At 39.9% G+C, this 25,133-nt stretch overlaps 1 protein-coding gene across 6 annotated transcripts in view; it reads right to left on the reverse strand.

The window, feature by feature from the left end:
- Positions 1-25,133, reverse strand: part of plce1 (phospholipase C, epsilon 1) — an 81,353-nt gene extending 56,220 nt beyond the window's left edge. For 3 of the 6 annotated variants that reach the window (XM_051418146.1, XM_051418142.1, XM_051418147.1), the window contains exons 1-5: positions 24,984-25,133; positions 12,354-12,736; positions 11,183-11,841; positions 10,553-10,963; positions 10,188-10,397 (exon numbers count right to left, since the gene is read on the reverse strand). In XM_051418146.1, coding sequence (XP_051274106.1) covers positions 10,188-10,397; positions 10,553-10,963; positions 11,183-11,803 — 1,242 coding nt within the window. In that variant the 5' untranslated portion in view covers positions 11,804-11,841; positions 12,354-12,736; positions 24,984-25,133. Of the gene's footprint in view, positions 1-10,187; positions 10,398-10,552; positions 10,964-11,182; positions 11,842-12,353; positions 12,737-17,350; positions 17,477-22,557; positions 22,662-24,983 lie in introns of those variants that run through there. The other 3 variants (XM_051418144.1, XM_051418145.1, XM_051418143.1) reach the window with 3 other exon arrangements.

Here is a 25,133-nt window from a genome sequence, read left to right on the forward strand (position 1 = left end):
TAATTGAGCCCAAATCGCCTTTAAGGTGTCATAATGGCTAAACAATATCCACGTTTCAGCATGGCTTTTCAAAGGTACAGGTGACGCTGTGGGGCCATTAAACCAATAGAGGCCAAGGTACGGCCACTTGATCCTTGTTATTAGCTTTGCTCTGGTGAGCGTTTCTATGCCAACCTCTAATTAAAGACCAGTGTGGCAGCTTTTCTCAATGGTAGCCCCGAGCAGTTGTGGTTTATTGCAACAAACTGTATACTTTCATTATATGCATCAACGCACTCTTTGTTGGCACTATTCACTATTAACATGTAGTACGGTACGTTACTTAAAAAACACCAGAAGCATTCTTTGATAACAGTTACATGGGTCAGCAAGACTTAAAATATACATATATATAACGATGGCAATGGACAATTTTACCCAACAACCATGATCACAAGTTTTTGTAAATTATGTATACTCGCCAGTCATATTTCCTAAAAATATGAAAGTAAGTATCTGCCCTACTGACCTATCCTGGAATAAGAGGCCGAAACCCTACCAGCTCCCAACGTGCTGCGTAGGTAACAAACAATTTAGGAACAATTATGAATCACCTACTGATATAGAATGGGTGATAGTTTAAACAACCTAAAATGAAATATTAAGTTATCATATAACACAGGAAGAAATGTGTCATGGTAATTCCTTCTCTAATCAGTAATTGCAGTGTAACCTAACACATAGAGACACATAATTACAACAGTAACGGGTCTAAATGAATACAGTATGTTCTATTGAATCTCTTTAATCAAGTGGAAATATTAGTCTGTTTCATGCCCAGTTGACATCAAAGTGGACTTCAGAACAAAGCAAACAGCTGGCCTGGCCTCAGTCTTTGCTTTGCATTTCTTTGATCAATACCCAGCTAATGAGACCGGCCTCCTGAGCCAGTAATGAGGGGTCAGATTCATGTATTATCCTACATTTATCACACAAATTGCCTTTAGAAGGCACAAAGTCCCGCAATCAATATTGAGTAAGACAATGATACATTATGAAGTGTGGAGTTGTCTTGTTCTGTGACTGCACACTTTTCAATCACTGAACACAGACACCAGCCCGCTAGCTCTAGCTTTCTCTTAACCACTTGGATTGGCTTGTTACAATGTAGTCTTTATACAACACAATATTTGTAAGGATAATTCTAGAAAACAGCAGATGTCCTGTTTATTTCAAAAGGTCTGCTGCCCTCTGGTGGATGTGTATATAGGCACTGAAAAACTGAAACTTAAAAGCACTGCAAGTAAAATCCAGGAAAATTGAGCCTCTATGAGTTGGAAGATGACAGAAATCAGATTAAGGCTTTTTTTCCCCCTAAAAAGGCAGATTTCTTCCCAAACAAGAGGGAGATTGAGATAACTTACAATTTAATCATTTAGTTGACCAGATAACTGATGATTGATTCATTGTTTAAGTCTTTTCTTATGCCTAAGTGCCAAACGTTTACTTGTTCCAGCTTCTAAAAGAGTATTCACTGTTGTCTTTGTCTATATCTTATCTTTGGGTTTGTACTGTTAGTCAGACAGAACAAGCTATTTTATTTCACCATTTTTGACATTTTATTGACCACTCATTTATAGTCAAAGAGTAAGTAATTGTTATTTTGAATCAATCAATTAATCTCTTTATTATTGCCGTGACAAGTTTAATTGGCCTGTTTTGTCCGACCAACAGTCATTATCTTGAAGACATTCAATTTCCAATCACATAAAAGTAAGAAAATTATTACAATTGTCATCTATTCATTTTTAGCCAGTACACTATCAATCGACTAATTGTTTCAGCACATTGTTGCAATAACAATATGATCACAAGTATGACTAGTCAGACATTCAGTATCACAAAAGTGTGATGGTGAAAGTTCTGACACACACACACACACACACACACACACACACACACACACACACACACCTACCACAAGTATGCACATTAAACAGCAACAAGAAGAAGTTTGTATGCCAAGAATTTCTGATCATAAAACATAAATCATGACTCAGGCTTCAGCAGTCATAGGTGTTCACATACCAAAAGTATTCAGCAATCTGAGTTCATCCACAATAAAACATATTTTCTTCTCCACTAGGTGGCACCAAAGGCTAACTTTTCATGTCACTGCTCACACCAACTTGATTCAGCCCTAACACTTCACCATAGGGATACCTTTTGACTTTTTATATCACAAAAGAAGGCAGACAAGTAAATATAAAGTATCTTTAAAGTCATGCTAAACAGCTCAGGTCAAAGCTTCAGGTCTGTAAGCAGACTTTAAAATTACACTAAAAGATACTTTCTTAAGTTTCTTAGTGTTAGTCACAATGCCCTGACACTGCCTTTGGTGATCCATTTTAATGCTGCTATACTAAGACATAAAATGCAATCAAAACTATTACTGCACAGCAGCATTTTGGCTGAAGCCCCTCTGGTTGACCTCTCAAATTATGAGTCAAAGGGTGGGAGGTGGTAGGCTATTTTTACATCAATTGTGTTATTCTTTGAGTGCAACAATAATAGCGTGACCCAGACTGCTTTACGCTTTCATTTGAAGTACCAGTGTGTAGAATTTAGTGGCATCTAGAGGTGTAGTTATAGAATGCAACTCTCTTGCTTGCTCTCTTCCTCCCCTTCCAAGTGCGAAGGAGAAACTACAGGAGCTGCAAAATTAGCGACTGGTTATCTTCCTTACTAAAATGTGATTACATGACTGGAGGAGTGCAGAAACAGTGTGACACATGTAGCAGTCATGTAGTCAATGTGCTGTGAGCAGAGATGCGATGTCATATGAGGGTGATGAAACTGGGAGAGGTCAAAAGAACAGAAAGTTAGTCACCATGACAGGAAGTTCATGTGTGTGTGCTTGTTTACATTTCTAATATTGAGTGTGGTCCTAATGGGAAAGTTAAAGTTTGTGGATGAAATTCAACCTAATGTCACAAAATAATAAATTTCCAAGGTTATCACCCAAAAAGTGACTGTGTAATAGAGTAATGTAATAGTGTAAAAGAGGTCAGAATTTTCCACTGTTTGTTTTCTTCTGTATTGGGTCCTGACCCAAAGTTTAACAACCTCAGTTCTGGATCTCTGCAGGGACACTTTCCCAGTTTCTGGAGCAGCACAATTTCCCACAATATCACAGAGATGCGAGAGGCCTGAGCTAATACACACACACATACACACAAACACACACAAACACACACACACAGTTGAACTCCACAAAGTGAAACACACCCACATGCAGTTTTGACACCCTTCTGTCACCCCACAAAAACAAACAGATGGAATGTGTTTCAACAAAAACAGCAGTGCAGCAGGCACATGCGCTCCTGTGCAGCGGATTCAAGCAGACTTACAAATGGTGACGGAGCTGGGAATGGTGTCTCACTGTGTTTAAAGAGCACAGAGCTCACATTGTTCAAGATACGGTCATTGTGAAAAACGGTACTCCTTACAAAGGCATGCTAGATATTTACTGTCCTACCCCTTTTTTGGTAGCAGACATCTGACTAAACGAGTGTGTCTCAACAACACAACACACACACACACACACACACACACACACACACACACACACACACACACTCTCACTAATCTCTGGCTAAGCCGCAATACCCAGCTGGGTGAGAGTGGCCCGCTCGGCACATTCCTTTTGTAGTGGCAAAAACACACAGTAGGAACCTAAGAGTGATAGACACAAGGTTAAATGAGTGTGACATACATAGTGTGTGTGTGTGTGTGTGTGTGTGTGTGTGTGTGTGTGTGTGTGTGTGTGTGTGTGTGTGTGTGTGTGTGTGTGTGTGTGTGTGTGTGTGTAGGATTGGAGTTTAATAGATCCACAATGCAGAAATGAAACTTCTCATCAAATCTGTTTATTCCTTTATTGACTCTTTTTAAGTAGTCGATTCTTTCTTGAGAAAGCTACATTTCTTAGTTGTTTTTTGTTCTACTATATCAAACTGTAACCCCTATATAGTGATATATATCGCAGCGCCAGATTATTGCCAACACACAGCCGCATCTAAATAGATTACTTAACTAACCTTCTGCCCTTGTACCGACCACTAACAGGTGCTTCTCAGATAGTTACCAATTTGGATAAAATATGTTTGATACGAGTATGTGTTGTGTAGTATGTCGAGTCACCAAATAACTGTCAAACAAGCATCTCTTCAGTAGCAAATAAGAGCTGTGCTTTACTCTGGTATGTTCTGTACCAGTTCAATGATGTAATTTAAAGTTGCTTAAGTACAATTCATTTCCATGCCTTGCTGATTACACACACACAAAAGAATAGCAGCTGTCCCTTGCTAGACTGGCAACTGCAATGTTGCTAAACTCTACTTCACCTAGCAAAGATGCACATGCCACGCTAAGCCAATTTTCACAGTGCTGCTTCATCAAGATCGTTTTTCTTTTATCTTTGGCATTCAAACTCTTTTTCCATTGTACATAACCACTGTACACACTGTATGAGGCTGGCTGAAAGCCTCTCAGTCAAACATGTGTCTAAGTGACATCTCAGCTTCTGAGTTTGTCAAAACATGTAGTGTGTGCACTTTGATAACTGAAAGAGGCAAAGGACCTACATTGAACATCCAGCTGCGTGAAGCAATTTGTTAATTTCTAATATCTTAAAGTGTGATTGTAATTGTAGTTTCATTCACTTCAACCTTTTTAATAGCCCTGTGTGTGTTTGTGCACAATGTTGTGCATGCATACAATATATGTGTTTGTATTCCTATCTATTTACTGAAGCAACTACCTGGAAAGGCAATCAACGCAATGTCACCTCATGACAACATCTAGCATGTAATGGATATCTTTAAACAGGATATTGGCTGGACATTTGCTCTTAAAAGGCTTCCTTTGAAACGAGCACTAATTGGTAACCAAGATGTGGATTTGTTTGCAAGAGTTATTACTTGACCTCATAAACACAACTGGTCTTTAAACATATTCACCCATTTTATAAGCATGGATATTTAACTAGCAAAGGGTTAGAGGGAAAAAAACACTGCAAACAAGAATGAGTTTAACAACAATTCCCATATGTCACAGGCTACGTTTTAATCTAATTGTTTGGGACAGCCCAGTTAATATTCAGTGAACAGAAATAACCTGGTGCCAAGGCTGGTTATCATCAATGAGCACGGCAGTTTAGCCTTAAAACGCATACTGACATAAGCCATAGCCATATGGATGGTTGTCACATTTTTTAAAATCGTGTTTTAAAACATTCTCATTTCATTGAAATATGGGGCATCACAATTGTGTTTGGGCCAAAATTCAATGTTGTCATTTGTTACAAAGAAAGCAGAAAATTAGCTTACTTCGATATTTCAGGAGCCGCAATTTCCCTTTAGTCGACTGCAACTACTGACTGAAGAGGCATTCACTCTGTAATTGAACTTCTACTATAACAACATTTTACAGACCAACTTCTTCAACAGACAGTGCTGAGGACTGACGGCTGTCTTTGCTACTTCAACATCAAAAGCAATCTAATATTTGTACTTTCAAACTGAAAGAAAAAATGAAAGAGGAATAGGGATATCCTGTCTGTTGTGTGTGTGTGTGTGTGTGTGTGTGTGTGTGTGTGTGTGTGTGTGTGTGTGTGTGTGTGTGTGTGTGTGTGTGTGTTGCTATGATTTGTACCAACAGCAAATCAACCACACGGGAGATTGAGTAACCAACAAAGTTAAGTGTGCATGTGTGCCTCCCTCTCTCCCTCTATCAGTCCACCCTGACAGGAAATTATGCATACAGTCAGGACTGTTGTTTTTGTGAATCAAACCTAACAGACATGTTTTGGCGATATGTGCTTTTAAATGGCAATCTGCCTACCATGAAAAATAAAATAAATAAATAAAACTATAACAAGAGACATACAAGAAGTCATAGTCATGCAAAGTAATGACAGATGATAGATAACCTCCCGTGTGACTAACAGCCCATATGAAAGTCCCGTCTCAATGGTATTTTAGGTAAAAGGCAGAATGTGTCAGATCATCAGTCAGTTCATAAATATGAGTGACACTTACACACAAAGTCTTTTATGATTAGGAATTTCAGCATTGAGCAAATTATAAAGAGTGTGTTACTAACAAGAGGTCAGAATTGCAAAATGCATCAATATGCACCATTACTCAGGAACTCGATTGTCTGGAAAAATGTAAACTTTGAAACTGAATGTTGGAAAACGCAACACAAGGTGTTCAAAGTTTCAGGTGACTAGTTGGAGTCCCTCCGAAGCACAAATGGGCATGAAACTGCCAGTTGGACCAACAGTACAATCGATGTATTAGAAAATACAGTAAGTCCAAGATACAAGCAAGCAAATATAAAAACATGAGTCCCAAGGAGCATTTTAGTAAGATACACTTTCCCAGCGCAGATATTCCTGGATTTGAACTAGCAACATTCTGGCTTTAAGTCCAGTTATGACAAGACACACTGAGGGAAACAGGAAAGCGCAGACCGTCCCTAGAGGGAAGAATGTATTCCTGTCCCTGAAGACTATTTGCATCCCCAGGAATGGGAAGACGATGTATTTACAAGCACCCATCTCTCAACCGCACTCCCACATGTCTTTGCCTGCCTCTGTGTGTGTGTGTGTGTGTGTGTGTGTGTGTGTGTGTGTGTCTGTGTCTGTGCGAAGGTGTGCATGGTCACTTACCACTTAGCCTGAAACCACTCTGAGTTGAATGAAAGGACTCAGCAGGGCACTAATTGGTAGACTACACAAAGGAAAAGAATAAAATTCTTCTGGCTGCAGAGACTGTTTCATCCCTACCACCAGGTGTGTGTGTGTGTGTGTGTGTGTGTGTGTGTGTGTGTGTGTGTGTGTGTGTGTGTGTGTTTCACCATTAAACCTGCGCAAAGTAATAAAACACTTCCTTATTTTGTGTTAAACTTCCTATTTACTGATCATTGCATGGATATAATTAACACACAAAGAGACAAAGGGAAAAGAAATAATAATGAAAAATACAGTATTATAGATGAGAGAAAAACAAAGCTCCCACACAAACCTTTGTCCTACTCTGAAACTTGAAATATTTTTATAATATTTAAAACAATGTATAGCATTTGTGGTTTTCTATGAATAATACTTGCCAATGCAAAACTCTTTTTTCCCCTCCCTTAAGTTATTCGCTCTGTCTTTTTGTTTCCTCTCTCTCTTGATCTCCCTATTCTCCCTCAAATAGTCCATGCATGAACCCCCCTTGTTTCTCACTTTTCCTCCATGGTAGATTGTCTTATTTTTCCACTGTTAAAATCTCATTTTCTCCCTTTTTCTCGCCTAGTGTGTTCTCTCTCCCTCTCTCTCTCCCTCTCTCTCTCTCTCTCTCTCTCTCATTGTTGCCCTGCTCCAATCCCTCCTTCATATAATCCTGTGTTCTTTGGCTCGCTTCATTAGTTGTAGCAATAAACACACAGGGCCACAGGATACCTCCAGAAAACTCCTCAACATGGTTACTGCAGAGTCAGGCTTACATGCCACATATATAGGGGGTCTCTGTGTAAACCATAAAGTATGGTTGTGTGTGTATAAAAGGGAGTAGAGACAGACAGGAACAGGGTTCTGGTTTAGGTTTCTTTTGTTTGTTGTTTTTTTGTTGTGTGCATGTATGAAGAAGTACAAAGTACAGTATGTACTATATGCATGAAATCATTCAAACATACTGTACATGCAAGCATACTGAATACAAATTACGTAATCATTTACAATTGTGCGACCAGAAGACCTTTTAAGATTTGGAATTTCGTATACTCCCTGATCTTCCATTGTTTAACAGAAGTTTTTGACTGCATAACTCCCATTTGTTTGCAATGGCATGTGGTCCCATTTTTTTCGTTTCTTTTTATGATCCTGATGACAACTCCGCTACAGCTCTACTTATTCACTGCTGCTCAGTGTTCTCAGAGTTTCTGTGGTGACCCCTTACAGGAGTAGCTCAGATGGTGTTTTGACAAGGGAAGTGCTGGCGACTCCCCCATTTTCAATAGGCTCATTATTAAAGCAGCTCTGCCTGGACTTAACTCAGCCCGTATTTAAACAACCACAAAGGACTCATAAAAACATTCTGGCAAAGTCAGAAACCACACTGCAGCATGCACATGAGTATGAGTGTGTGTGTGTGTGTGTGTGTGTGTGTGTGTGTGTGTGTGTGTGTGTGTGTGTGTGTGTGTGTGTGTATGGCCCCCTCCGCATGTGAAAAACTTTAGACAGTACTTGGCTCTGTTGTGGGTACGCATGAACCCATTAAAAAAAACAAATACATATCCATGCATGTTATGCACACACACAGACATACATACATACATACAGTACAACTGTGCACATGTCAGAATCCCATCATAAAAACATAATACATCAAAAAGAGCCTGCATAGACGCTCCTCCTCTTTCAATACCTGCAGGGATTGAATTAATAGTAGTTTGGAAAAGTGATTTGGAGAAATTAGGTATTATTAAAGTCCAAGCACTCACTTTTTCTCCTTTTGTCTATTACAATACAATCCTGTGGAAACTATTATTACACACAATTTCTACAAAAGCCAGCAGGTGGCTGACAGACTGGAAATGACAGTAGGTTGCAGTAAACATGGTGAATAGAATATGATGCGGTGTTGACCTGCAAAGAAACCGATATCTTATATCTATCCAATAATTAGCTTACAAATATACAGTACGTATTGGTACTACTGCCATACAGCAACAGCTACACATAGCAGAAAAAATATATAATAAACTTGGTCGTATGTGTCTTCAAGGAACTACGTTTTGGTCTCCATGTGTTTTGAGTTTTTACAGGAAGAGGTGGGATGCGATAACAAAACCAAACAGGAGAGCATCCTGTGTGATGCAGCTGATTCCTCGTCTTCACAGGCTCTCGTAATGTTTGCTCACCCCACACTGAAAAGCATGACTTATGACAGACAAAATGCCTTCTATTGAAAGGTTTAGTTGTGGCTGCCAAGGTTGCTTAAGTTAAACAGCTCCTGCGAGAGGTTTTCATGTTTAAAAAAAAAAAACCTTCTCTTGCTTGGAAACTAGATAATAACACAGCAATGTCCCGGGTCCGTCTCTCTCTCTCTCTCTCTCTCTCTCTCATTCTCTTTTCCTCCGTCCTCCATCTCTCTTTCTCACTCTGTCTTGCTCATTTACCCTCTCTCCAATTTCCATGGCTGTAACTTTAAGATGCCAACTCTGCTCAGTCCATTTACACACACACACACACACACACACACACACACACACACACACACACACACACACACACACACACACACACACACACACACACACACACACACACACACACACACACACACACACACACACACACACACACACACACACACACACACACACACAGAAGGCTCAGTCATTCAGTCAGTCTGTCAGTAAAATGGGGAGCAGAACTAACAGAGAATAAATCATTTTTCCGCAGCAGGGCCTACCCTGAACAAAGAGCCTGTGTGTATGTATTTCTTAGGATGTGTGTGTTGGTCTATTAACATATTCCTTCAACAAATTATTCATCTTTCAAGCATAACAGGCATAACATTTCAACCCAAATACAGGAAAGCAAAAGCCAAGAACAATTCTTCTCCGTTGAACCAAAAATCAATCAAGTGATAAAAACTTATACAACTGCAGCTTTTGAGTATCACACTTTTTCTTGTGGGAGAGAAACGATTGCTTCAAAAGCCAAACCACATACAAACCCAATGCCTTATCATCTGTGGAAATTCCATGTCATTATAAAGCAAAACGCCAGTGATGTAAGGCCATGAACACAATAAAGATTGAATAGTTCCCACTGCAACATATTTCCTAAACTTGTAAAAAGGCAACTCTAATAACCCTTGGCTTAGGATGATTATGGAAAACATGTATAATTGCACTGATTAACACTGCAGACTTATTCGAAATCCTTCTGAGATGCACTGGTAAAGTTCTCCCTTAACAGGAGAGTGTTAACAGTAGCCTGGGTGTGAAAGAACTATCCAAGACCTGACAAGTTCACTGCATTGCTGGCCTGATTCTATGTTTTCATCAACTTGTACAGCACATGTGAGTGCTGCAATTAAAAGGCAGTTTTATGAAATTCATACATAGAGTCTGTGTATTCATTATCTTACCTGCTGTAGCTTAACTCCAACAAGACGTAGTATCTCCCTGTAGACTCTTAATTCTTTTCCCCCATTGCGCATTAAGATTGGCCATACATCCTTCTTGCTGGGTCGACGTGTCCTGCGATAAACAACCACCTCCCAGACCGCCTCTGAGATGCGTCCAGACGGCAGTGTCTTGACAATTGCTCTGGTTCCAGTACACACTGACTTGGTCACCTTTTGGAGAGAGGGAAAGTATATCAGCAGGTCTCATTGTTTAGAAGCATACTATAAATTAATACTGTCAAGAGTGATAAAAAAACAAAAAAACAGCTCAAAATACACACAACTGTTCAAGATACAAAGGGAAAAGGCATCTTGCATATAAATACCTTTTGATTATTCTTGAAGAAACGCCTCACCAGGACAGTGGATCGCGCTTTACGGTTCCTAATAAACTCTGTGCTATCCAAGAGACCTTCTCCATCGCCCTCATCACTGCTGCTGCCCCCATTATAGTTCCTGGCCACTCGAGAGGATGACCTCTCCTTGTTCCTCAGGGTTGTTGTCATGGTTTCTAGAGATGCCCGTCGTAGGAATAGTTTCTCCAGGGAGCATTTGTTAACCCTGGGCCTTCGATTGAGCCTTTCTAAACTTGAGTAGCCATCTTTCAGGTGGTGCCGGTGGATGTGTCCATTTTGGTGATGCTGGCGGTGGTTGGCAGAGGGGGAACTACAGGGAGAGGACACCAAAGAGTTTGGTTCACTGGCTGGACTGCACCAAGGTGAGAGGTAGGGGGATGTCTAGAAACAGAAAACATAGCAAATTAAAACAGTCTTAATTATGTTTCAGTAGAGCTGAATTAGAAGTGCTTTGAATGGGCAAACCATTGTATGTAAACACAATGTAAACACTGTGATGTTTTCTCATCTTGAACAAAAAAACAAGCATTTTAGAGCACATAACTCAGCCTTGGTGCTGCAGCCAAATGTACACAATTTGCTAGCAACCTCCTTTATTACCTTGTGGAAAGCCAGCATAGACACAGGCAGGCTGCTGCGGCGGATGTGTCGCTGTTTGGGCCGAGAGGGTCTGGAGCTGATGAGAGGGCTATGAACAGGGCTGGAGCTGGGGCTTGGACTGGATCTGGGGCTGTGGCAACAGTAGATGTTTGGACTCATGTAAAGGCTAGACATGGTGCAGGAGCAGTGGGTGCTGCCAGTTCTGTTTCTGCCTGCATCCACACCCTCTCCTGAGGTGTCCAGCTGGCATGGAGATGCCTCTGAACTTTTCCCAGGTATTGGAGTAACCGTGTTAGTTAGTCCTTCAATTCTTTTGCCAGCCGGAGGCTCTGGATAGAGTTTCTCTTCAGTCCTCAAAACTTCTGAGCTGTAATCCAAACACTCAGATTCCTCGTCCAAAATTGTCCCTTTCCCACTGTCACATGACAACTTCCTATATAAGAGGAGGGAAGGGCTGCTCCGCTGTTTTGACTGCCACAATTGGTCAGAGTGTCGCTGTACTTCCTGGCTGTTACTTGCATGTCTGGATTCCCTGCTGGGTCGGCTCCCAGCAGACGGTGGTGAAGCACGCTGAGCCAGAACTGCAGCCCCGACCTGTGTCTGATTTTCTTCAGTAGCCATCCCTGGAGCTTCCCGCTTTATCCTTTGTTTTGCTGCAGCTTTGAAAACAATTGATGACAGTTAAGCAGGAGATATCTAACCTAACAGCATTTAGAAGAACTTCAGAATTTGCCTTGTGTTTGTTATTTATTTATTTATCTAAAATATATTGCATTTAAAGTAATCTGTGATGCAAGCATCAGCCAAATACATTTCTCTAAGACTTCGTAACGTTTGAGAAGCGACATCTTCCATCTCAATTAGTGGCTCCACAGGGCAGCGAGAGGAAATGAAATTTGCTGAGGAAATGAAATTTGCAGACTTCAAAACCTATATATTATGTAAGGTGACAGCATTCTCATGTTTATAACTCAACTGGTCTAGATGACTAATGATAGTGAGTGTAGTTCTCCCTGAATGGAGCATTTGCGCCCTTCTCTCCCAGGTATTCAAAAACATCTACTCTGTTTAAGTTAGATTGATCGATTGAATGATGATTGACTTACATAATACAATTATCACTAACATCAATATCAACCTTCTTTATCTTAGTGCAGCTCAAAATACTTACTATGATGATGATGAGAGAGATCCACTTCAGGTCATGCTACACAACAGACCCAAACGTTTTTAATTTAAGCGTGCCATCATGGTCATAGGTATGTGCTGGGGTAAATAATAACTTCCAGCTTCCAGTGACCTCTCGAGTAACTAAGACAGCACGTCCATACAGAGTGTACTCTGTGTGTGTTTTGTATGCGTGTTGTGGAAACAGAAGCTTGTGCAGCTGTACAAACCAGCAGATAGAAAACCCACGGTGACCCTGGAGGACTGGGGAATTTCCTTGATAGTAAGGTTCACAGTCACAGCTTACAAGGCCATGTGTGTGCCTGTGGGCGCTTGTTCTGATTGGTCCTGACATGTATCTGTAGCATAGTTATCCACTTGCAGGTCCTGAGAGACACAAAGAGAGAGAAAACAGACCCATAATTATTTACCTGGTTTTTACAAGTCATTTTTAAGCTCGTTCACAATAAAATAAATGTTCAACTCTCGTGCCATTAAAGCCTATTCGAAGAGGATAGGGTGAGAAAGCTTAAATGTTCAAGACTATACTATAAATACAAAAACAAACTCAAAGACACATGAGAAATACATTTGACTAACTTTTAAAAAATTCCAATTTTCTCTCAGTTCCTTCCGCACTATCATCTTTCATCACATCAGCTTTCTTATCTATAACTATTCAACTAAAATCACTGCACAGAGATTGAGCCATTGTGACTGAAACAACTGAAACAACAAATACAAAATTTAAGGGGGAAGGAAAAACACTTCAAAACGACTAACTTTCTGGGGCAATAAGAATAAAATACTATAAACAGTACGTTTATCCCCGTTTCCTAAGATGATGTATGAAGTATAGGACATGTTATGTGATTGGTATATTTTAATAAATGTGTGTGTTTGGACCTCTCAGAGGTTGAAGTGAGTTCTTCAGCAATGCTGTGTCTTGGATTAACTCCATGAGAAAACCTCAAGTCATATTATCATCACACTACCAAAGAACCAATAATTAACAGCCTGCCATGAGGTCTAAAAAATAGATCCTGTATCTAGATACTCACACATTTATCATCAATCATCATAAACACACAGTTTCTGGTGAACAAGAACAACTGTTGGATTGGTGCAACGTAACTGGTATCATGAAATGGTTTCAGTGCCAGCTCTCTATGATGTGATGTCAAACTTCCGAACAGGGGCACATGGTGGTTTAGGGATTAAGGCGACAACCATGAATTTAAAGAAGCCCTCCATTTACATCTGACTAGGATCTTTTGCTGCCTTGAAATCCTCCTCTATCTCTCTCCATTTCTCTCTCCTGTCATCACTTTACCATCTACTATTAATAAAGGAATCAAAAAAATACTTAATAATAATAATAATAATAATAATAATAATAATAATAATGAGACCGGTGAGACAAAGTATTTTTGGATTTTAGGAAGTGTGTGCAATTGTCACGTATTTGAACTGTTATTAGTGGTAAATGTAACAACATGCTTTGATGTTGCAATGCTATACAAGTGGTTCAAAGACAGCTGGAGCAGCTGGCTGTTCTTACTCTAGGCACTTCACTCAACCTGGATAACTGGACTAAAATGATTAAGTAAAACTGAATATCTGTAAAGTATTGGACTACAGAAAAACTATAAATAACTATCAAAGCAACATTAATAACAACCAGTATGGCAGCAATATGTCTAGTCTAACCCAAAGAAGAAGAAGAGGGGGATGACTGTGTTGGGGACGTTTATGGTACTGGAAATACAAGATACGCATCTTTAAAGAAAGCACATACTGAAATAAAAGTAGCCAAATATGCAATCTCAGAAGAATGCCATGAAAAAGGGAACGGTGCCTATGAAACAGCTCGACAAGAAATAGGAAATGTTGTGTCTTTTTCAACACCTCAGAAAAAGACTGATTTAAAGGACCAGTGTGTTGGATGTAGTGGCATCTAGCGGTGCAGTTGCAAACCAACTTACCAACTGGCTTCACTCTCTCCTTCCAAGCATGCAGGAGAAACAACGGTGGCTGCGTAACTCGCTATAAAAAACGCTCTGTCTATGGTGGTTCAACATGGCAGCCTTGGAACAAAAACACCATTCTTATTCCCAGGTAATTATACAAAAACATACCTATGACCATTATAGTTCATTTCTGCCAATAGATCCTCCTAAATGTTACACACTGGACCTTTAATTTCACTTACCAATCTAGAACAATGGTAGAAATCAGAGCTGGGCAGAGACTAGTTGTGCAACCCGCCCGCATGAAACACATCCATAACAGACACACTCACCCACAACATGCACGCATACTAATTGTGTGGTTCTGGTGTCGTCACGGTGGCCAGCGATGAATAAATCCCCAAAACTTGTGCCTGAAACCTCATAATTAGAGCCTTTAATTCCCTGCCAAAATGCGTGGGCCACAGTTGGAATGTGGGACTGACCCACAGGGGGAGGATCGGCTACACATTTAGTGTGGGTTTTTGTGTGTGTGTGTGCGTGTGAAAGGGCGTGAAATACAAATAGGGAGGACACACACACACACAAATATATATCAAGGTGTCTGTGTTGGATGTCTGCAGCCTCTTTTCAAGGCTCTGTGCTACATTCACGCAGACAGAAACAGACAAGTGCTCCATTCATGAGAAGCAGCTCAGATGTTGCCTTTAAGGACACTGATTTGAGAGCTCAAAAACGATAACCTATGAGGAAATTTTCATCCTTCCACACAACTACAATGGAACTTTGAATCAGCATTAACCACGGGTAATGTTGTACTGGAGTTGCTGAGACAGTTTGAAAAGAATGAGCCACTCCTGTAGTAATAAATAGGAGGCATGCCAAGAATCAGAATTTCCCAGAAACAAATAAACGTCTAGTAAAAATGAAGTATTGGAGTAGGCCAGTGAAGGTGGTTACATGAAGAATTTTGTATTCAAAATGGGCTTTAATATTTAATATACAATATAATGCAGCTAATAAAAAACTTAATTTTGCATGAAAAATGTGGAAAAGTACTTGATGAAAACCAGTTCTACCACATTTTTGTAGCACATCGACACTGCAAAATAAGGCTGGTGGAAACTGTGGAAACAAGATGTGGAGTCATTCATAAAACAGATGTTTTGCATATAAAAAATATTTATCTTATCTTATCAAAATACAATGAATACCAAAACAAAACCAAAACACTAGACAAGACACAGACATGCAGTTACGAAACTAACTACAAGTTCAAAGGTGAATAATGGATTTCAGCTTTCAGTCAGTTGCGCAGTATACCTCTGACCGAAACTGTAACACATGGGAGCAGCTTGCCCGGAGCTATGCTGCTGATTACGAGCAGACACCTGACGATTGCTGACCTACTGACATGCTGAACAAGTTTTCTCACAACACCTTAGACAAAATACGACGCGGAACCTTTTCACCTCCGTTTTTGAATGTTTGTATGAAAACTCTGCGGCAGTTGAGCTAAGCAAAATGGAGAAGCTTGCGTTTTTATCAGCATGCTATCAGCAATTGTGTCAGATTACAGTTTCTGATTGCTCTGTTGTACTATCTGCGTGTGTCACAGTTAACTAACAGGTCCAACCAGATATATCAAAACAACAAAAACTTTTAGCCACTACATGTGACAATGTGCAACATCCCTGTCTTGTGAACTTGTGTGTTGTAATTGAAATGGAAATGAAACCCTAACCTTTTGGAATCAAATCATAATCATAATCAAATCATAAATGGGCACTTTTTTATCTTTCTTTTATATTTCAAGGTAAGAATAATTAAATACCACAGCATAATAATACGCCACCTTTTCTGTCAACCTGTATATACATGCCTATATTCCTAATTGCCTGAAATCACAAATCAAGTTTGGTATGTATAATTTGTTGAGGGCACCAACCTGTCACTGAGTTTGGGCGTAATTATAAAGGAGAGATTAGCAAACGTACCATAGGCAAGTCGTGGCAACTACTACAGTTGAGGGGAGTGATGAGAAACTAGAGAGTAGTAAAACTAGATGTGCAGCTGACAAAACGCAATTAAAAAAACACAGAAAAACATCAATTTTCTATTTGGAAACCATCTGTGTTCTTTATCTGCTGCTTTAGGTAATGTTGTGGCAGTACAGATGTAAGCTGTCGCATTAAGGCTGATGTCATCTGAGGATACAAACTGACATATGACATATGTTAGGGAATGAACCTGTCTAATTATGGGTCAGGGGGGCAGTAGTAACATAACACTTTGGTTACTCGAGGCAAGAAGTTGCACAGTGTAGCTTTAAATCCTGAAGCCATGTGCCTGGGGACATGACAGACAGCTGTGCTTGCAATCAGGCTAATTTAAAAACACTCTGAAATTAGCAACAGGATAGCATGTCCACACTGTGCTTACTTAAAATGGAAGCATGAGGACTTTAAGTAAGGTTTGAAATAGATGTGCTACAGCTGTTCATTTAGTGTTTATTGTCATGACTGCATTTAATTCTTATAATTTACAGAAATGTCAAATGCAGTGGCAGACTTCTTAACACCAAAACCACATAGCAGACCTGCTCTTTGGGATTATCTCAAAATTAACAAATACACACTGGCTCGTGATCAAAAAGAATGATTCAGTCTCTGCAGTGAGTAAAGCTTAAAAAACAACTATGCACACACAGACATAACACTGTTCAAAGTAGCTCTTGTTATCAGCTGAACTGTGGCCCTGGCCGGGAAATCAAATGGCTCTTCCAGGCTAAATCTCAGCCTCAGGCAAAAAACACAGACACACACACACATACACACACCCACACCCACACACGGGAAACCAGGTCACACAGAGTGAGAAGTGCACTGACCAAGAAAACCCTCAATCACTTCTACTTCACTTGTTGTATTATGTACGAACAATATTGTCTAGCACTCAATACACCAGGCTTCTTTTCCTAGAAAATGTCTCAAATGGTATAAATCAGGTACAATATGATGATAATACTTACATTAATGTAAGCAACAAGCCTAGAAAACTTTGTAAATCTAAAGTTTTCCAGGTGATTCAGGATTCCCGCCCACTATCTTGTTGTCAACAGAGTGAGACACAGTGTGTGTGTGTACGTGTGTGAGAGAGAGAGACAGAGCTAGAGAGACAAAGACTGACATGAGGGATGGGCCTGCCACAGTCAGTCTGCAAGTTCGGCAGCCAATCAGAGTGTTTGCATAATGTATTGACACAAGTATTTGACCTTGACAGTCATCTTACAGTTACAGCACAAACCAAAGGACTTAGTGACTATTTCCCTTCATGAAATAATGAAGTTGATATGTTGGTACAAATAAACAAAGTCATGATTATTAGTCATTATAAAGTAAATGTTGATTGCACAACAATGGTGTAATGGCTATGGAATAATGACAACATCCACATTTTGAGCCTCGTTTTCACAATGCTCTGCCACAGGGCACGATATTCCCTGGGAAAATGAAGGCTTGATTTACGAGATTTATATATAGACTAAATGAATGCACAAACTCATGCTAGTTACACGATTGTGCGAAGCAATAATGTTACTTAAATTATATTACTACAATGCAGCGCACATCCTTACAATATCTTTTACCCGTTCCAAAATTCAATATGAAATTATGACAAGCTCAATTTACCTCTTTAGTGAACATGCTCATTCATCATAATTATTTCTAGTTGGAAAATGGAAAGTGATCAGTTGTCTTTGCCACAGCAGTGCATTGCTTATTGGCTTTCTTTACTGTCAGGAGTACACCGTATATAAAATCAGTGCACAGACATGCATACTCGCTGATACCCGATCCCACATTTTTGGGCCATTTTTTGGGGCCGATTTCTGTGAATTTATTTAGCTAATTTAATGTAGAAGAATAACAGCCGCTCTGCAGCACACACACTGAGCAGAAGAACAAGGAAAACTTCTCTCTATACTTCTCTCTAACTGCAGTGAATTAAAGGTTTATTTCAACTAGTTTGACAACAGGGAATACAATATCAAGGTGATTCACAGAGGATCAGGACTGTTACGACAGGTCGAAAGAGGAGAAGCATGGAGCGGTAGAGGAGCAACAGGCAGGTCGGGCATCAGAGAGGAAGTGACAGCAAATAGAGATTCACATCTACTCTGACAGTTAGAAAGCATACATGCATGTGCAAATATATATCGGCATTCGGCACTTGTTGGACTGACGGTGCCCGGTTGGAAAACGTTATAGAGGACTTTAATAGTTACAGCAGTTGCACCGGTATAGCGGTTTGGAAAAATTACTATCGTATGGGAAATGGTATTAGGGAGTAGTAGGGCTGGGCGATAAATCAATTTTATCGATTAATTTGAATTTGTAGTTTACGATTTATTTTTAGTTAAAATCGGTTTTCTCTTGAACTTCCACAACACCGGCGCTCCACTTGTCCCGCCGTAGGTCAGAGTGCGCTGCCCCCCCCGCCTCTCCACAGATACACACAACATGGCAGCAAGCCAGGATGAGCTCGTCCCCAAAAAAGGCACAGTGTCGTCAGTTGTTTGATACTGGTTTGGTTTTGTGGCGTCCGACAGCGAACAAACCACGACCCACTGCAAAGTTTGTTTGAAAGCTGTTACAACCAAAGGTAGCAGTACGACCAATTTATTCCAGGACCTCAAGCAGAGGCACGCAGCCGAGTGGGAGAAATGTTGCTCTCTGCGAGATATACAGGACTGTAGCCCACAAACACCCACTAACTTTAGCACTTTTGCATTTTAGCCCTAAGGGGAAATTTTTTTCAAATCCCAGAAGGAAAAATCAAAACAAAATAAAAGCAAAACTTGTTTTGAATAATTTTTTGTCATTTGTAGTGTGTTTTTAAGAAGGAAAAAAAATCGATTAAAATCGTAAATTGGGTTTGGTGTGAAAAAAATCGGAGATTTTATTTTTAGCTTTTATTTAGCAGCAGGTTAGCTTAGCATCAAGACTGGAAGTAAGTGGAATCAGCTAACCCTTTTCGGTCCAAAGCTAATCCCCCTACTAGCACCTTTAAAACTCACCAATTCACACACTGTTTGTGTAATTTATAAAAAATTATAGTTATTATTAGTTATAGTTATAGGTATAGTTATATCATTTTTTTAAATTGCAAAAGTTTGAACAAATGCCCACATTTGGGCTTGTATACTGCTTTACAAAACTTGTTTACTTAAAAAGAAGCCAAGGAAAACTGATCTCAACTGCAGCACTGAAAAAGCTGATGAAATAAGGACAGACAGTTGTCTGCCCATCTTGCTTTAAAAGAGAACTGTTGGGTACTCTGTCCAATAAGATCCAGCATTACCCGTGCTACAATAAAGTGTAACACATGTTGATGAAAGAAAAAGGGATGATCTCAGCACTTCTGACAGTCCTGAAGAAATTGGATATAATCAGAATCAGATGGTTAACAACAGAACTGTGTATATTTTTTTGTATTTTAGAGTGTCAGTTGTTCCCTCATTCATCTCAAAAGGTTATTTCCAAACTGCAATATATCAAATCAGAAAATGATGTTCAGTAGAATTTGTTGTGAAGCAAAGTGTGTTTTATAACCATAGTTACTTAATTTTGATGAATGATATAAGTTATATGTTTGCTATAAGCATGTGATGAGCAAATGGTAGATCAAGGCTCAAGGTGATCGTAACTGATTGTTCGATTTGAATTTACATCTGCCGGGGCTCCAAAGGGAGACATGGTATTTTCTTATAAATTGAGATATTCAATCAGTTGTTGAAATTATGTGTTTAAACACTAATTCCCCATGTCTGTAATACCTTTTTGTCTCATGGGTAGTCAATAAAAATGAGTAACAATTTGTTTTAATGATATTTTGTCTCAGGACTGTAACGGTTTGTGAACCCCTTTCCTAAATCATTGTTTATCCCCTCTACGGGGGCCCTTCGCTCTCACATAAAAGCCTTTTTTCTAATGTTCATTCATGAGGGATTATTTCACAACTCATCCAAAGGATGACTCATGGCCTGGTATGTGATTAGGTCCAACTTCACATGGAGCGCAACAGAGTAAAGCCTGGTCAGTGAGGTAGAAGCAGCACCATGATTTACTGGTAATAACCTTTACGCTTCATATTTACGATTTTAAGCTCGCTTTGACAGTACACGGTCAGTGGATGAGGAACGTAGGAGAGATTAAATAAGTGTGAAAACTGTAAAAGTGTAAAATGAGACCTGGATTCAAACTGAGCTGAAATGCCACTTATCCTCCCGAGCCTCCAAAGTACTCCACTAAATACTTCACACTAAGATTCAGCATTGGATCTTTAGCATTCCAGCAGCATAATAAGCAGGGGGCCGAAGGAATCCCCTTTTCTGTTGTGCTGAGAGAAAAAAAGCCAAGCCATGTGAGTACAATAGAGTGACGCTCCAACTGATGTCACCCAAATGCAAAGAGACAGTCACGCAGTGAAAACAGATTTCCATTCGATTATCCTTAGTCAAAAATACTTTGGTGATGATGCCACGAAGGTGACTATAAGTACAGTAAAAAAAAAAAAAAAAAAACATTCCATGGTCAAAAAAAAAAAAAATACATTTACACGTAAATATTACGTATTCCCCTGGAACATTATGAAAATACTATACAAAACTATAGAATATATGAGCTGGCATAAAGAGACGGAGAGAACTATAAACAGTAAAGCGGAATTTCTGACAATTTATGCATCGTGTTCTTTTATAGGTCTCCAAACCACAGTGCACATTGAAGAGCTTTGTACATACTAAAGAAGAATGTAAATCAGGTTGTACAAATTCAGTGTTGTGGAACTGTATTGGAAATCCAACGTGGTGCAGAGCCATCTCTATGATCCAGTACCAGAAAGTCCTGCACAGTTCCCCTTTAAAACTTCAGTATACTAACGCACTCTTTATGCAAAGGAACCCCCTCTCTTTAACGCAGCAGGTCAGAGAAGAAAAGACACATCATATGACTACAATAGAATCACATTCCTTAAACTGGTCGCAGTTAAAAAGAAACTGACAAATGTTACAATGCACCTAGATAAAGGGAGAGACCACAGTGCAGCTGGGAAGTTAAAAAAAAAGCATTATGTGCTTTAGAATATAAGAAGAAATCCAGTAAAAAGCCACGTTAATGTTTCTAATTACAACATTTGAGTTTTGATCAGGCCCTGATGAAAGAAAACCGACGTGGTTTTCTGTTTCAACCCGACCCAAATAACTGCAGCTGAGTCACAACCTTGCTAACGCCTGATTTTTACTCAAAATGATCTAAATCAACCCCTGATTTTTCAAAGGACTTAACTTCAACCCACCATACATGAACTGTAAACTGTAGATTTCTTTGCACATGAGAGCCAGCCATCGACAACAAACCTCAAATACCAGAAGATCAAGTAAAACTTGGAATTTTCACAATAGGAATATCCATGCAGTGCCCTGAATACCAACCCAATTCAAGTTTGAGCAAATTCAAAAGAGCTAGAATTGGCCCAAACCCAGTAGGTCAAAACCCAGCCAGCTTTGGGCAGAGAATCACAGCTCGAGTGGTTAAGAACTGATGGAAAACTGCTTTCCATCTGCTGGCCTGTAAATTTCAGTTGAAGAAAACTTGAGCTGAACGGAATCTTTACTTTATCCATAACCAGATAAACAAGATGGCACCCCAGTAATTAGGAGAATTTAAAGCATGTATAATCCTTCACTTGAAGGGAGTATTATTACACTTTTGGGTTGGGATCCAAAATGAGTCACATGCCAGTTTCTGGTGGGTCCCCACATAACAAGAGCGCTGGTTTATGTTTATATTAGCCATGGTCCCATAATAAGTTTGAGCAGCCCCATTTTGGCCTCCTGGACCGCATGTTTTTTAATAATGAAGACCGACAGTTGATTCATCTGGGGAGGCAAAGTGAGCCTACACACCCCGAAAAGCTTTATCACTCTGATCTGTCAGGAATGCTCAAGGCTACGGCTACAGAAATATATTTAATTCATGAACAATTCATATTTCAATTCATTGACCAGGAGAGCTTTTACATAAAGGGGAATTATGAAGGATTTAAGTGAGAGAAAACCATCCATTACCAAATTTTATCACCATGGAGATGATGCTGATAGCACAAAAAAAACCAGACAAACAGAAAAGAAAGATAAAAGGATGACACATTAACCTGCAATCCTTCACAGGTTACCTCTCATTGTCCACACCGCTTCCCTCCTCTGCCGGTAATAAAGCGAGAGGCTGGTTACACTGGGAACAGAGCTGCAAACAGAACAGACTTTTCATGCGAGGGACCTGGAGAACATATGGCTTTGATTAGAGGGCAGGGCAGACAGAGACTCCAGTGGAAACTGCACAGAAAGAGAGAGAGAGGCTCTCTGTGTGTGAGTGTGTGAGTGTGTGTGTGTGTGTATCTGTTTGTGTGTGAATTTGTGTAACAACAGAGGGAGAGGGCTGACTCAAGAAAGGGTGACTGTATTTTCACAGTGGATAGTGTGTGAATGCTAGCATGCATTTTGTGTGTGTGTGTGTGTGTGTGTGTGTGTGTGTGTCTGTGTGTGTGTGTGTATGTGTCTAAGCGCTCGTTAAAAAAAAGATGACTCAAAAAGGGGGGAGGCTGTTGACTTGAAAAACTGAATGCAATGAGTGCCAGTAGTTGTGACTGCGTATGTCTATAACAACAGAAAGTGTGTTATGGCACAACAAAGGTAAACCCCACCACTGGAGATGATAGTGAACCACGTCCATATCACACAAACCTACACTAACAACACGCTTGTTGTGGCTGATTGAAGCCAAATCAACTGGTTTGTGTCTGCTCCGTGCAATCAGCAATTTTTTTTTGTTTCGAGAACACATTTAATTTCTGGGGATAAACTAAACACAATGTAAGGATATGGCAACCACAGAACATATGCTTTAGCCCAACTACAATCAGAATTTTATTTAAGTATTCACTCTGTTCAGCCACTTAATCAATTCCCAGTTGCTGCCCAGCAAAGGCAAAATAAGTCCATATCAGAGAGTTCATGCTAAGGGAAATCTGGTTTCAGTGCTGACAACTCTGTTGCGTGGATCTGGCTATATATCTGGATATTGCTTAAACTAATTGCTTTGTAGAGTATTTTTCCCTTAGCCTTCATGCTCATGCATGTTGTCTGAATAACTGTATGCAAGACAGCATGAAGTGAATAAGGATATGTTACTGTGAGTAGCTAAGGGGGACAGGATTACAAAATATTGAAATGCATTCAAAAATAATGTTGGACCTCGAGGAGTTGTGCAATTCACTTTGGTTAGAGACGACCAAAAAAGCTCTATAGGGCACCTTTAATTTCTAAGTAAAGCTCATCAAAGTGCAGCTTTAGCTTGATGTGAGAAAAAACATAAGTCACAAAACAACTGTAGTATGTTTAGATTAACGGCCAAAGGTCAATTATAGGCACAATTAACACTCCTCCAACTGTAATGTCATTGTGACAACGTCTGGAGCCGGTTCACAGCTGAACAAATGGGAGACACCTAAGAGTTTTCTCTGGAGGCGAAGGAGAACGGCACGTTCGAAAACAACAAGTCCAACCAGTCTCCCATCCCTGTCGGCTGCACATTTCTATCACCACACCTTCCCTTCCAGCTGCTGCCACACAGTATGCCATAATGCTGGATCATTGATATTGACTAACATTATCATTTTGGGTAGAAAGGCGACTTTTGAAATGTCACAGTCTGTAAAAATACTGTAATTTTGTCAACCACAGTATTATTATTATTCTCAAGTGTCCTCTCTCTCCTTGTGGCCTCTACTTCGCACTGTAAATATGACCCGGTTACCCCATTAGTGTTACAGACTGTCATATGGACTGCATTTTATCCCCTAAATTGCCCATGTGTCTTTTCCTGAACCTTCTGTTAGTGTTTTGGATCCGATCTGGATCTGATTAATCTGAGCTGCATTTCCCTTTCATTTCCTTCAACCTTCACTGCATCATCACATACAAAAGAGTGACAAGCCACAGTAATGTGCCTATGTAAACAATGACCTGACCTGACCTGTCAAACTAAAAGAAAATAATAATAATATGCACGCCTGCACACTTTGAATGAAAGTGTTAGCAGCTTAGGCAAAGAATAAAAAAAAAACTAATCCCATTCAAGCTCATGTTTTGGTTAATGTTTGATGTCAATAAACGCAAACAACTTTGACACTGCTATAGCCTTTACACACAGTAATGCACCTCGAAGCAAGCGCAGAAAAAAATGGCAGATAATAGCTTTTTCACCAAGTGACCCCCCAAAAAAAAACCGTAACCCCATTTTAAAAGTGTTTCTGCTAGGAGTTTCAGTTCAGTGTCTCGACTGAAAACAGACCCACATTTCACCTGCATTCATTTCTAGTACCGGACAAACCCACGTGAATGGAGAAACACTACTATTAAACTCACTGTGGGTGACTTTAGGGTTCACGGACACCAGTTTGGGAAACCACTGGCACTGCGAGCAACTACTTCACAAACAAACCGCACTCCCGACCCAAAACACTCGTGCAGTGCAACAAAATGAAAAAAATAAATGGTGTCAGACGTGTATTGACGTGAGATACGTTGGCCACAAACTTACCCCTGAAGAGTTATCCAGTCAGCATCCACCGAAACGCCGCACACCGTGTAGTTCAACACATGTTCTGCTGAGTTTTCGTTGACTGACTCGCTCAGAGACAGTTGAGGCAGCCGCTCGTGCTCCGGTGTGAAACCGCTCTCTTTTCTTGTG

This window comes from Dicentrarchus labrax, unplaced genomic scaffold, assembly GCF_905237075.1.
Source record: "Dicentrarchus labrax unplaced genomic scaffold, dlabrax2021, whole genome shotgun sequence".
Lineage (NCBI taxonomy): Eukaryota > Metazoa > Chordata > Actinopteri > Moronidae > Dicentrarchus > Dicentrarchus labrax.